The sequence below is a fragment of the Somniosus microcephalus genome, chromosome 1, assembly GCF_052327205.1.
Source record: "Somniosus microcephalus isolate GS21.2 chromosome 1, FLI_Smic_1.0, whole genome shotgun sequence".
NCBI classification, from domain to species: domain Eukaryota; kingdom Metazoa; phylum Chordata; class Chondrichthyes; order Squaliformes; family Somniosidae; genus Somniosus; species Somniosus microcephalus.
Window position 1 is genome coordinate 6,742,463 of NC_140987.1, and position 14,216 is coordinate 6,756,678.

Genomic DNA, 14,216 nt, shown 5'->3' on the forward strand with positions numbered 1-14,216 from the left:
GCAAGAGAAACAGAGGCTGCAGATGCAAATCAGGCCCTGCCAGTAAAGTCGGAAGGACCTGCGGGAAACACGTCTCTCGGGCTTCCCATCCACATCAGAGTCTCCCGCCTTCCCCATGACAATCCAACCTTTTGTCTTTGGGAAAAGTGACAAAGTCCTTGGTCCTAACAAACAATGCAACCATGTCCAACCCCGCTCTTCCTCACAGTCCCCCACCCCCCAGTCTCTCGACAGTCATATATGTAGTGCTGCACAGCAAAATGGCTGATTTGACAGGTATCTTCTAAGCTGGCTTGAAAGAAGCCAGTGGCAAAGATGTTTCATGACACTCAAGGAGAAGGTTTGAGGACCTGGCTTCAACAGACAACAAAGGTCCAATACTACCTCTCTGATGAAACTTAAGTGGTGTGGCGGTACCACTGGTTGTACCTTACATAAAGACACATAATTCCCTTTAACTTACCTTACTGTATGTTTAACTTACCTTTTGGGGCCGTTGCCCTTTTAACTTACCTGTTGGGGCCATTGCCCCTTTAAGACGCGCCCTAGCGCGCTGACGTCACGACACGTACGACGTGATGTGCGTGCGCCAGCACAGCCCGGCCTAGCGTCTTCAGCCTCAACGGCCAGCCGACGGGAGCGACGCGATCTTCCGCTCCCGCGGCAAGCACCGGCACAGCCCGGCCTCGCGACCTCGGCCTCAACGGCCAGCGACGCAACGACGCGCATCACGTGATGCCCTAAGCGCGGGAAACGTGAACAACATGATGACGTCACAACACAAACGCGATGACGTCATCACGCTCCCCACAGGACTGCGAACTCAGTCCTCGTGGAGTCCCCGCTGGGACAAGACCTACACCACGGTGCTCCTACAGTCAGCCATCTTACCTGCCATCTTACCTGATGTAATTAGTCTGTTCCTGTAAGTAAACAACTTGTTAATAGTTCGTCGAAGTCAAACTCTCTTATTTAGTGGCGATCTACACGAACCGCTACAGTGGCATCGACAAAGTTCATCAGACATGCTCAAGTAACAGTGGCATCATCTGTACACTTGCATTGGTGCAAGCCTGCCCTTGCAATGCAGGTGCACCTGACAGCTGATGCCCAAAGAATGCCCCCTCAGCCTCCAGCTCAATGACGGTAAGGGGAATTACCAACAAATAACTCCAAATCAGGACCTGGCCTAAAAAGCAATGCAAATACAGAAAGGCAGCAATAATTGAACGGTCCAGTGTTTATTTTTGTGGGCCACGGAAAAGCAGGAGTGTTCCTCATGTGCCCACAAAAAACCTCCGGCCCAATGGAGATCCCCCGGGATTTCCTCCCCCTCAGACCTCCCCTGCCTGTCGGCTGGCTCAGTGTAGGAGCCGGCCGATTTCACACTCTCCCTGACCGGAGAGCTGCAGTGTGCAATTGCTCCTCTGACTTCCCACCCATTTTTGGCACAAGTCAACTTTTTACCCCATTGTGACTAACAGCTGTAGTATCCCTGTTTTCTTGCAGATGGTGTGTTGGCTATTAGAGATCATGATTCCCTGCATCAGTGCCAGCAGCCTGCAAACAGCCTACTGCATCATTATGTTGATCACATTTTTAAATGATTATGAACGTAGACATCTGAGCAGCTATGGTATAAATTCTATCACGGTTATCAAATCAAATCAAATCAACTTTTATTGTCATTGTTAGTGCACAAGTGCAGTACAACGAAATGTAGGCTTGCGGCTCCCGAGAGGGTTCAATGGTTCAATGCATTCACACAATCGCTTGCTATGGACTCACAGGCACATTGAGCAGCTGGTGGGCGGAGGGATCGTACTGCCTGCCCGATGACACCAGCGAGAGGCCTGAACCATTTCCATGGTTGAGCCTCATTCAATACTTTCAGTGAGCTGCCAGAGCTGAACAGGCGCTAACAGGCAGCTCATCAACTGGGGGAGGGGGAGGGGGGTGAAATCCAGCGGCTCCACTGTTGAACGGAGCCAAAAGTAGACCCTTAAAGGGAGGGAGAGGCAATCCTGAAGGAGTAGGGCACAGAGGGACGTGGTTGGGAACATTTGTGTGGGGCCAGAGGAGCATTGACAAAAATCATTGCAAAACCTACCTGCAATTTTCCTTGTAAGGTCCACTGGTTAAGCCCCTGAATACTCAGTTAAACTGAGCTCTGTCAAGTGGAACAATAAAAAATGGTGTTGGACTGCTATTTGCATATTTGAGTAGGCTCCCGCCTGTTTCCTGGTCTGCTGCAAGAATTGTGGGACTGTGGCTGTAATTATTACACTGTGATATTTCGGCCATTACCGAAATAGTCATACTGCTCGAGAACGGTGACAAAAATCACCCCAATATACTTGGTGCATTTCATTTTTGCTCCATGATCAAACAATGCTATTCGTGTTTGGAAGGGATGGCAGAATTGGGTGGGAAGCAATCCCTGGCCTCAGACAATGCCACTCTATCGCCAGTCACTAGGTGGTGTGTGAATAGGGTCCATGGTGACAGGCTTCCTTCACGATTTTCCATCCTCCTCTGAGAGGCATTAATCAACATCATCTCAAGATGGTTTAGCCAATTCAGGAACACCCGCACACACAGTCACAAAACACACAAGCACTGACACACACACACACACAAACACACACGCACTGATGCACGCACACATGCACAAAACACAAACACACACACACGCACTGACTCGCACACAGGCACACAAAACACAAACACACACACACTGACACGCGCACACACACGCACAAAACACGCACACGCACTGACATGCACAAAACACAAACACACACTCACACACACAAAACCACGCACTGACATGCACAAAACACAAACACATGCACTGACATGCACAAAACACACACACGCACTGACACGCACACACACACACAAAACACAAACACACACACGCAGTGACACACACACAAAACACACGCACAAAACATAAACACGCACTGACACACACAGACACACACAAAACATAAACACGCACTGACATGCACAAAACATAAACACGCACTGACACACACAGACACACACAAAACATAAACACGCACTGACATGCACAAAACATAACCACGCACTGACATGCGGACATGCACAAAACATAAACACACACTGACACGCACACAGACACGCACAAAACATAAACACACACTGACACGCACACAGACACGCACAAAACATAAACACGCACTGACACACACACGGAGACGCACAAAACATAAACACGCACTGACACGCACACAGACACGCACAAAACATAAACACGCACTGACACGCACACAGACACGCACAAAACATAAACACGCACTGACACACACACGGACACGCACAAAACATAAACGCGTACTGACATGCACACAGACACACACAAAACACAAACAGGCACGTACACACACTCACAAAACACAAACACACGCACACTCACAAAACACACGCACGCACATGCACAAAGCACACACCCGCACTGACACGCACAAAACAAACACGCACTGACACGCACACACACATGCATAAAACACAAACACACATGCACAAAACAGACACACACTGCTACGCGCACACACACGCACACGCACAAAACACAAACACACACACGCACTGATATGCACACACACGATCAAAACAAACACGCGCTGACACGCGCACACAAACACACACACACTGACATGCACAAACACACACACTGACATGCGTGCACAAAACACAAACACACACACACATACTGACACGCGCACTCACACATAACACACACACACAAAACAGAAATGCAAAAACACATACATGCATACATGTGCATGTAATTAACAGAATTATTATGCTCAACTATACAAATGCTTGTCCAGATTGAGCAGAAGTCTGAGCAAATAGGCAATGATCTCATTCAGGGACACAAGCTTCTGCTAAATTCGTACAAGAAATTAAAATGTTTCCTGCCTCCGCAGTTCAATTTCCATTCTGTGCTGAGTTAGCTGAGCTCAGACTGGGCAACTGTAGAGGAAACTATGACTGAACGTAGCACCCTAGATAATGTGGGAAACTCTGTGTTTATTGCTAGATTCAAGGTCAGTCATAATTGAACCAATATTTTGTATCGGTCTCCACGGTAGAAGACACGAAAAGTATCCCAATAATGGATAATCAAGGGGCTATTGGGGTGGGGGGGGAACTTAAAACAATCACTATCTCTAGAGAGAAAGTACTCGGCAAACTAATGGGACTAAAGGTGGACAAGTACCCTGGACCCGATGGCCTGCATCCGAGAGTCTTAAAAGAGGAGGCTGCAGAGATAGTGAATGCATTGGTTGTAATCTACTGAAATTCCCTGGATTCTGGAGAGGTCCCAGCGGATTGGAAAACCGCAAATGTAACGCCCCTACTTAAGAAAGGAGGGAGACAGAAAGCAGGCAACTATCGACCAGTTAGCCTAACATCTGTCATTGGGAAAATGCTGGAGTCCATCATTAAGGAAGTGGTAGCAGGACATTTAGAAAATCATAATATAGTCAAGCAGAGTCAGCATGGTTTTATGAAAGGGAAATCATGTTTGACAAATTTGCTGGAGTTCTTTGAGGATGTAATGAACAGGGTGGATAAAGGGGAACAAGTAGATGTAGTGTATTTGGATTTCCAGAAGGCATTCGATAAGGTGCCACATAAAAGGTTACTGCACAAGATAAGAGCTCATGGGGTTGGGGGTAATATATTAGCATGGATAGAGGATTGGCTAACTAACAGAAAACAGAGAGTCGGGATAAATGGGTCATTTTCAGGTTGGCAAACTGTAACTAGTGGGGTGCCGAAGGGTTCAGTGCTGGGGCCTCAACTATTTACAATCTATATTAATGACTTGGATGAAGGGACCAAGTGTAATGTAGCCAAATTTGTTGATGATACAGAGATAGGTGGGAAAGCAAATTGTGCGGAGGACACAAAGAATCTCCAAAGGGATATAGATAGGCTGAGTGAGTGGGCAAAAATCTGGCAGATAGAGTTTAATGTGGGAAAATGCGAGGTTATCCACTTTGGTAGGAAAAATAAAAAAGTAAATTATTATTTAAATGGGGAGAGATTACAAAATGCTGAGGTACAGAGGGAACTGGGGGTCCTTGTACATGAATCACAAAAAGGTAGCATGCAGGTACAGCAAGTAATTAGGAAGGCAAATGGAGTGTTGGCCTTTATTGCAAAAGGAATGGAGTATAAAAGTAGGGAAGTCCTGTTACAGCTGTACAGGGTGTTGGTGAGACCACACCTGGAGTACTGCGTACAGTTTTGGTCTCATTATTTGAGGAAGGATATACTTGCATTGGAGGCAGTTCAGAGAAGGTTCACGAGGTTGATTCCGGAGATGAAGGGGTTGTCTTATGAAGAAAGGTTGAGCAGGTTGGGCCTATACTCATTGGAGTTTAGAAGAATGAGGGGGGATCTTATTGAAACATATAAGATTCTGAAGGGGCTCGACAGGGTAGATGCAGAGAGGATGTTTCCCCTCGTGGGGGAATCTAGAACTCGGGGGCATAATTTCAGAATAAGGGGGCGCCCATTTAAATTGGAAATGAGGAGGAATTTCTTCTCTCAGAGGGTCGTGAATCTTTGGCATTCTCTTCCCCAGCGAGCTGTGGAGGCTGGGTCAGTGAATATATTTAAGGTGGAGATAGACAGATTTTTGAAAGGTAAGGGAGTCGAGGGTTATGGGGAGCGGGCAGGGAAGTGGAGTTGAGGCCAAGATCAGATCAACCATGATCTCATTGAATGGCGGGGCAGGCTCGAGGGGCCGAATGACCGACTCCTGCTCCTACGTCTTATGTTCTTATAATGCCCTCCTATGATTCAGTAACCTATCAACGCCAACAGTCTAAGGTCACATGTGCAGAATGGTCACTAGGTGAGATACCAGAGAGTGCCTGCCACATGTGGCACCTTCACAAGTGGAGGTGAGAAAGTCAAGAACATTGGACAAAAATGTGTTCTTTGGCAAACGGATAAGTGATGTCTAACTATTATTATACCACTGGAAAAATGGTGGGGGTGGGGGAGGGTTTAAAAGTGTCCTGAATGTAATCTCGTATCCACAATGCTAGAATGCTAGCACACTGGACTTTCACCCAGGAGGCATCTACTCAAATCCCAGTCTCAAAACCCATTCCTACACAACCTTCGCTGAGCCAGTGAGCTTGCCAGCTCTTGTTGGAAGAGGAAGAAAACTGAACGAGGTGAGGAAAGAGCAGGGAAAATAGTTAAATCAAAGGAAAACAACGCCATTATTCTCACGCTATTAAATTTTCTCAATCTAAATTACTGTGAGCACTTACCTCTCACGTCACATTGTTTTTGGATGGTGCCCTGCAGCCCCGCTATCATTCCATGCAGCAAAACACATTCTGAAAAGCAGAAATACCCAACATGTTACTAGTTAAAAAGATTTCTAACAGTACATGCATGGCTTGTTCAGAAATAACCAGTCTGTGCTGCTGGTTAGGGGTAGAATATTTAACTCAATTATCCTTGGGGATCAAAGATAATTATACAAAACGTTTGCTCAGGAGATTCAGAGGTTTAAAGTCCATGATCAGATAAAATAATCTGTGGATAAATGCGAGCTAATACAATTTGGGGAAAAAAGCAGAGAATGGAAGCATACCTTACAGGGTATAATTCTCAATAGAGTAGCGGAACAGAGAAAGCGAGGGATGTGTTTGCACTACAACTTTAGCTTGGTTGCGAAGCGATATACACTTAGAATCATACAGCACAGGAGAAGGCCATTCGGAAGAAACATTAGAAAGAGCTATCTAATCAGTCCCACTCCATAAGAACATAAGAATTAGGAGCAGGAGTCGGCCATTCGGCCCCTCGAGCCTGCTCCGCCATTCAATAAGATCATGGCTGAACTTTGACCTCATCTCCACTTTCCTGCACTATTCCCATATCCCTTGATTCCCCATCAGTCCAAAAATCTATCGATCTCAACCTTGAATATACTCAACAACTCAGCATCCACAGCCCTTTGGGGCAGAGAATTCCAAAGATTCACAACCCTCTGAGTGAAGAAGTTCCTCCTCACCTCAGTCTTAAAAGGCCGACCCCTTATCCTGAGTCTGTGACCCCCTAGTTCTGGACTCTCCAGCCATGGGAAACAATCTCTCAGCACCTATCCTGTCAACCCCCTCAGACTCCCCTGCTCTTTCCCCCTAGCCCAGCAAATTTCTCCATTTTAAGTATTTATCCAATTCCATTTTGAATGTTACTATTGAATCTGCTTCCACCACCCTTTCAGGCAGCGCGTTCCAGATCACAACAACTCGCTGCGTAAAAAAAATTCTCATCTCCTCCCTGGTTCTTTTGCCACTTACATTAAATCTGTGTCCTCTGGTTAACAACACTTCTGTGGAAACAGTTTCTCCTTATTTACTCTATCAATGCCCCTCATAATTTTGAACAGCTCTATTAAATCTCCCCTTAACCTTCTCTGCTCGAAGGGGAACAAACCCAACTTCTCCAGTCAATCCATGTCACTGAAGTCTCTCATTCCTGGTGACCAAAATTGGACTCGATACTCTAGTTATGGCCGAACCAGAGCTTTATAAAGGTTCAGCATAATTTCCCTGCTTTTGTACTCAATGGGCTAAAAATTGAGTAGCGTGGGGCGCTAACTTCGCCGGGGCGCCCATGCCGGAAATTGAGTGGTTGCGCCCCAAGAGGGAAGCGGGGCGCTACTGGAAGCGCCCCGCCTCCCTCTTGGAGCGCTGCGAGTCAATATCGAGGCACTTCTTAAAGGGGAGGGTGTTATGTATTGTGTGTTCTCCTCCCACCTGCGGTGGCGCTGTCACAGCAGATAAATGGTTGGGGTTGTGAGATAAAGAATAGATTTGCCTTCCAAAGTTAGGCTTTATTAACTTTAAAATCGGCAGCATATCTTTCTACATCCAGTCCCAACTAAAGCTAGAAAAGGACTGAATTTAAGGTAGCCACAACACATCATGTGATCATCAACTACCAATGAGATTACAACACATATCCCAAGGCAGTTAACAAACAACGAATCACAATACTTTTACTAATCAAGGAATAATCACCACAGGTTGTTCTCTTGGTTAAGTTTTAGCTCTCTTTGTTCGGTTCTCTCCAGAACCTTCTTTTTTGAATAAAGCACTTCATGTTTGAATCTCTGAGTTCTGAGTTCTAAACTGTGTCTAGGTAGAAAGGTACAGACAGAACAAAGTGGCGACGAGGATCGGATGAAGCTGCGTTGTGGGAACTTTCTTGTTTTCGACTACAAAACACTCGGAACAGAGATTGCAGCATTACATTAACGTTACGGGTGCAGTGAGTAACAGAAATTAAAATTTGAAACGTGAGATGGCTACTATATTCGGAAACATCGGTGATTTTGATGAAAATGTTGAGCAATGGAGCGCTTATACGGAACGTTTTGACTATTTTGTTTTGGCGAATGCGGTGGCAAACGATAAGGTCGTGCCTACCTTTTTGAGTATACTGGGAGCAAAGACATTCAACTTACTTCGCAGCCTTGTACAGCCAGATAAGCCAGGAACTAAAACATATAAACAACTGGTGGAAATTCTTGGAGCACATTTTTCACCAAAACCTCTGGTTATTGCTGAGAGATTTAGATTTCACAAACGGAATCAAGAGGAGGGGGAATCAGTGACGATGTTTATTGCTGTTTTAAAAAGGTTGTCAGAACACTGCGAGTTCAAGGAGGTGCTGAATGACACACAGAAGCGCCTTCTTACTGAGGACAACCTTACTCTTGAAAAGGCCACAGAAGTTAGTGTCTCCATGGAGATGGTGGAAAAGGAGGCTCACCAGTTGAGTTCAACAGGGAGAGTTCACAGGGTGTCGTCTGAGCCTAAAGATGCGCGGAACGGCACATGTTACCGTTGTGGGAAACGGGCCACCACGCTAATGACTGCTGGTGTACGGAGCTGGAATGTCGAAATTGTGGCAAAAAGGTCACATTGAACTCGCCTGTAGAGGTAAAAAAAGAACAGAGCTGGGAAGCATGAAAGCAAAATGTCTGTATTTCGACAAGAGAAGAAAAAGAGTGTTCATTCAGTGCAGTATGATGGAACAAGCAAAACAGAGGGGAGCGACACCTCTGAGGAGGAAGAGGTGCACATACTGATGGTTGCAGGTATTCCAAATGGCTACTGGGTGTCACCACTGGTGGAGGGACAATCAGTGCGGATGGAGGTGGACACAGGCGCGGCTGTGTCCCTTGTTTCAGACACTGTCTACAACAAAATGCAAAAGCATCTTACCCTTCAGCCAACAAACATTGTGCTAAAGACCTATACCGGCGAACCTGTGGCCATGAGAGGCGCCATTGAGGTGACAGTTAAATTGAACGGACAGACTGCGAAACTGCCACTATATGTGGTAAAGGGAAAGTACCCATCTCTACTGGGACGTGCGTGGCTAGAGAAAATCACGCTGGACTGGCCTGCAGTCCGCATGATGTCAAAAGGGGAGTCAGGTCTGACTGCAGTTTTAAACAAACATGCAGAACTCTTCAATGGTGAACTTGGGAGCATGAAAAAGATCAGCGTGAGACTGGACATTAAACTTGACAGCAAGCCGAAGTTTCACAAAGCCCGACATGTACCCTATGCAATTAGGCCAAAAGTTGAGGCTAACTTGGAGGCCTTAGTCGAGAATGGAGTCCTGGAGCCTGTGAGCGTGAGCAAATGGGCCACACCCATTGTTCCTGTCCTGAAAAAGGATGGATCTGTTCGAATCTGCGGGGATTTTAAAGTGACTATTAACCCGGTGCTGTCTGCGGAACAGTACCCCCCTCCCCTCATTGGTGATCTTTTAACGGGCCTGGCCGGAGGGCAAAAGTTCAGCAAAATAGACTTATGCCAGGCTTATCTACAAATGCATGTCGATGACAAGTCAAAGGAGCTGCTGACAATTGTGACACACAAGGGGCTATACAGGTACTGCCGCCTTCCGTTTGGAATTATGTCGGCCCCTGCTCTATTCCAAAGGGCAATGGATCAGATTTTGAGTGGACTGCCAGGAGTCCAGTGTTACCTGGACGACATCCTTGTCACTGGGACAAATGAGAAGGATCATCTTCTGAACTTGGATGCGACACTACAGCGACTGAAAGAGTACGGACTCAGAGTTCGTAAGGACAAATGTGAATTCTTTCAGTCTTCAGTTGAGTACCTGGGGCATGTGATTGACGCTACTGGCCTGCATAAGTAGCCGTCAAAGGTCAAGGCGATCGTGGAGGCCCCAGCGCCCCAGAATGTGAGCCAGTTACGTTCATTTCTGGGGCTAGTTAACTACTATGGGAAGTTTATTCCAGACTTAGCAACATTGCTGAAGCCGTTACATCAGTTGCTATGTCAAGGCAAAACATGGAAATGGACTGAACTGTGCAACGAAGCTTTCGCCCAAGCAAAGAAAGCATTGCTGAAGTCGGAGGTCCTGACACACTTCGACCCAAAGCAACCCGTGCAGCTAGCATGTGATGCATCACCATATGGTGTGGGAGCAGTCATATCCCACATCATGCCTTCTGGGGAAGAGAAACCTATCGCCTTCGCATCACGCACCTGTAACAAGGCCGAGAGTAACTATGCGCAGATTGAGCGCGAGGCCTTGGGAATTGTTTTTGGAATTCGAAAATTTCATCAGTACCTGTTTGGGAGAAGGTTCACACTCCTGAGAGACCACCGTCCATTGACTTCAATCTTCTGGCCCCACACCGGAATTCCGTCTCTTGCTGCAAGCGGGATGCAAAGGTTGGCTTTACTGTTGTCAGGACACACATACGACATCAAATATCGCAAATCAGACTTGCACGGCAACGCAGACGGTCTCTCGAGGCTGTCCTTGCCTGTTACTCCCCCAGGGCCTCATCAGATAGACATCTTCTACTTTAGACAAGTGGAGGGAGCACCTGTCACTGCAGTTCAGGTGCGAAGGTACACCCACAACGATCCAGTCCTGTCTGAGGTAATGGACGATGTCATTCGAGGGAGAGCTATAGGAGATTCTCCTAGTTTGAAACCTTACGTTTCAAAAAGAAATGAGCTCTCCATCCAGGCAGGTTGTCTTCTTTGGGGACGCCGTGTCATCATTCCGCCACCTCTGAGGGAACCTATACTGCAACAACTTCATACAGGCCACAGTGGGATGGTTCGGATGCAGGAAATGGCAAGAAGCTACTTCTGGTGGCCAGGTCTCGATGGAAATATTGAGGAGAAAGCCAAAACATGTTCCCCATGTCAAAGGGTCCGGAATGTTCCACAGCTGGCAACCCTACACCCCTGGGATTGGCCTGAAGAAGTGTGGCAGCGAGTACATGTGGACTTCGCCGGTCCTTTCGAAGAGAAGATGTTTATGGTGGTTGTGGACGCTCGTAGCAAGTGGCCGGAGGTCGCTGTGATGAGGTCTACCACGGCAGAGAAAACAATCGAGAAACTTGGTGAGATGTTCAGCCGTTATGGCTCACTGGAACAACTCGTAAGTGACAACTGTCCACAATTTGTATCACAGGAGTTTGCAACCTTCCTGCATGTGAATGGTGTCCAACACATCAGGTCTGCGCCCTATCATCCCTCTACTAACGGCCTGGCAGAAAGGTTCGTGCAAACTTTGAAGCACGCCTTGAAGGCATCGCAAGGTCAGGGCTCAATCCACCAACGTCTGAACAGCTTCCTGTTGTCCTACAGGAATGAGCCGCATGCCACAACCAAAACTTCCCCCGCTTCGCTCATGATGAAGAGGCAGTTGCGGACAAGTTTTGACTTACTCAAACCTCCAAGGGCAGAGCAAGTTGTCCATCATCAACAACATTTGCCTTCTTAACCGCCTGCTGCACCTGCATGCTTACCTTCAGCGACTGGTGCACAAGGACACCCAGGTCTCGTTGCACTTCCCCTTTTCCCAATCTATTGCCGTTCAGATAATAATCTGTCTTCCTGTTTTTGCCACCGAAGTGGATAACCTCGCATTTATCCAGATTATAATGCATCTGCCATGCATCTGCCCAATCACCCAACCTGTCCAAATCATACTGGAGTTTCTCTGCATCCTCCTCACAGCACACACGCCCACCCAGCTTTGTGTCATCTGCAAACTTGGAGATATTACATCTAGTTCCCTCGTCTAGATCATTTATATATATTGTAAATAGCTGGGGTCCTAGCACCGATCCCTGTGGTACCCCACTAGTCACTGCCTGCCACTCGGAAAAAGACTCGTTTATTCCAAGTTTGGTGTCATCGGCAAATTTTGAAATTTTACTCTGTATTCCAATATCCAAGTCATTTATATATACCAAAAAGAAGCAGTGGTCCTAGCACTGACCCTTGGGGAACACCAATGTCTACCATCCTCCAGTCTGAAAAACAACCACAACTCGCTGTTTTCTGTCCTTATTCCTTATGGAAGCTGACACTGACCCTCCTATTTCATGAGCCTCAATTTTGTTAACCAGCCTTTTATGTGGTACTTTGTCAAACGCGTTCTTAAAATCCATGTAGACAACATCCACTGCATTCCCTTCATCAATCCTCTCTGTTACTTCATCAAAAAATTCAATTAGATTAGTCAAACACGATCTGTCTTTTACAAATCTGTGCTGGCTCTCCTTAATTAGCTTAAACCTCTGTTAATTTTTTCCCTGACTATTGTTTCTAAAACCTTACCCACCACCAATGTTAAACTGACCAGCCTCTCGTTACTAGGATTGTCCATACACCCTTTCCTGAACAGGGGTGTCATATTTGCCACTTTCCAATCCACTGGCTCCTCCCCTGTATCTAGGAAAGATTGGAAGATTATGGCAAGCAATTCCGCTATCTCCACCTCCACTTCCCTTAGCAAACTGGGAAGCAAGCCAGCTGGATCAGGCGACTTAGCCACTCTAAGCATATCCAGCCTTTCCAGTACATCCTGCCTATCAATTTTCACCCCATCCATTACCTCTACTATCTCCGCTTTTACCGATATTGTGTCAGCATCCTCTTCTTTAATAAACACCGATACTAAGTATTCTAGCCTTGCCCTACGCCTCTAAGCATATATCATCTTCTTTGTCCCTAATAGGCCCCACCCCACCTCTTACTACCCGCTTACTGTTTACATGCCGGTAGAAGATTTTTGGATTCCCTTTTATGTTAACTGCCATTCTACTCTCATATTCTCTCATTGCCAATCTTTTTTTCCTCTTCACTTCCCCTCTCAACTTATTGTATTTGGCCTCGTTCTCACTTGAAGAATTCATCTGACATGCGTCATACACCCTCTTTTTTTGTTTCATCATCTTCTCTATCTCCCTCGTCATGCAAGGAGCCCTTGCTTTGGTTCCCCTACCTTTCCCTCTTATTGGAATGTACCTAGCCTGTACCTGAAACATCTCCTCCTTAAAGATCGCCCATGGTTCCATTTTACCCTGGCTAGATCCTCTCATCCCATTGAAGTTAGCCCTCTTCCAATTTAGAAGTTCTACTTTAGATTGTTCCTTGCTCTTCTCCATTACTTATCTAAACGTTATGATACGATGATCACTCGTACCCAAGTGTTCTCCCACAGACGCTTGGTCGACCTGGCCCACCTCATTCCCCAGCACCAGATCCAGCAATGCCTCCTTCCTAGTTGGGCTGATATCATATTGGTCAAGGAAGTTCTCCTGAACACATTTCAGAAATTCCTCCCCCTCCTTTCCCTTTACTCTAACATTATCCCAATCGATATTTGGGTAATTAAAGTCCCCCGATATCACCACTCTATAGTTCTTGCACATCTCTGTGATTTCCCTGCAGATTTGCTCCTCTACCTCCCTCTCACTATTTGGAAGCCTATAGAATACCTCCAATAGCGTGATCATACCCTTTTTGCTTCCCAACTCTAACCATATGGATTCTGTCCTTGCCTAATCAGTACTGCCACCCCAACTACCTTTTTTTCTTCCCTATCTTTTATGAACACCTTGGCCGCGATTTTTCGGTTCGAGGTGGCTTGGGTGTGGGACAGCTGCCTTCTGGGTTCCAGTCCCGCCCCCAATGACATCAGACGCACAAACGTGATTTTGCATCAATTGGCCTTGTTAAGCACGCCCTGCAGGCTTGCCAGCCAATTAAGAGGAAGCCGGTGTCAGATGAGGTCAGTTGATGATGCGTCATCTGCCAGTTTTCTTAACACACAATTTTTTTTGA

The 14,216-nt window shown here is 46.5% G+C and overlaps 1 protein-coding gene across 1 annotated transcript in view; it reads right to left on the bottom strand.

Annotated features, from left to right (window-relative positions):
- LOC147123908 (coiled-coil domain-containing protein 152-like) overlaps window positions 1–14,216 on the bottom strand; it is a 352,349-nt gene that overhangs the window by 147,880 nt on the left and 190,253 nt on the right. Inside the window, exon 4 of the mRNA XM_085964314.1 lies at window positions 6,330–6,398. Coding sequence (XP_085820440.1) covers window positions 6,330–6,398 — 69 coding nt within the window. The remainder of the gene's footprint in view (window positions 1–6,329; window positions 6,399–14,216) is intronic.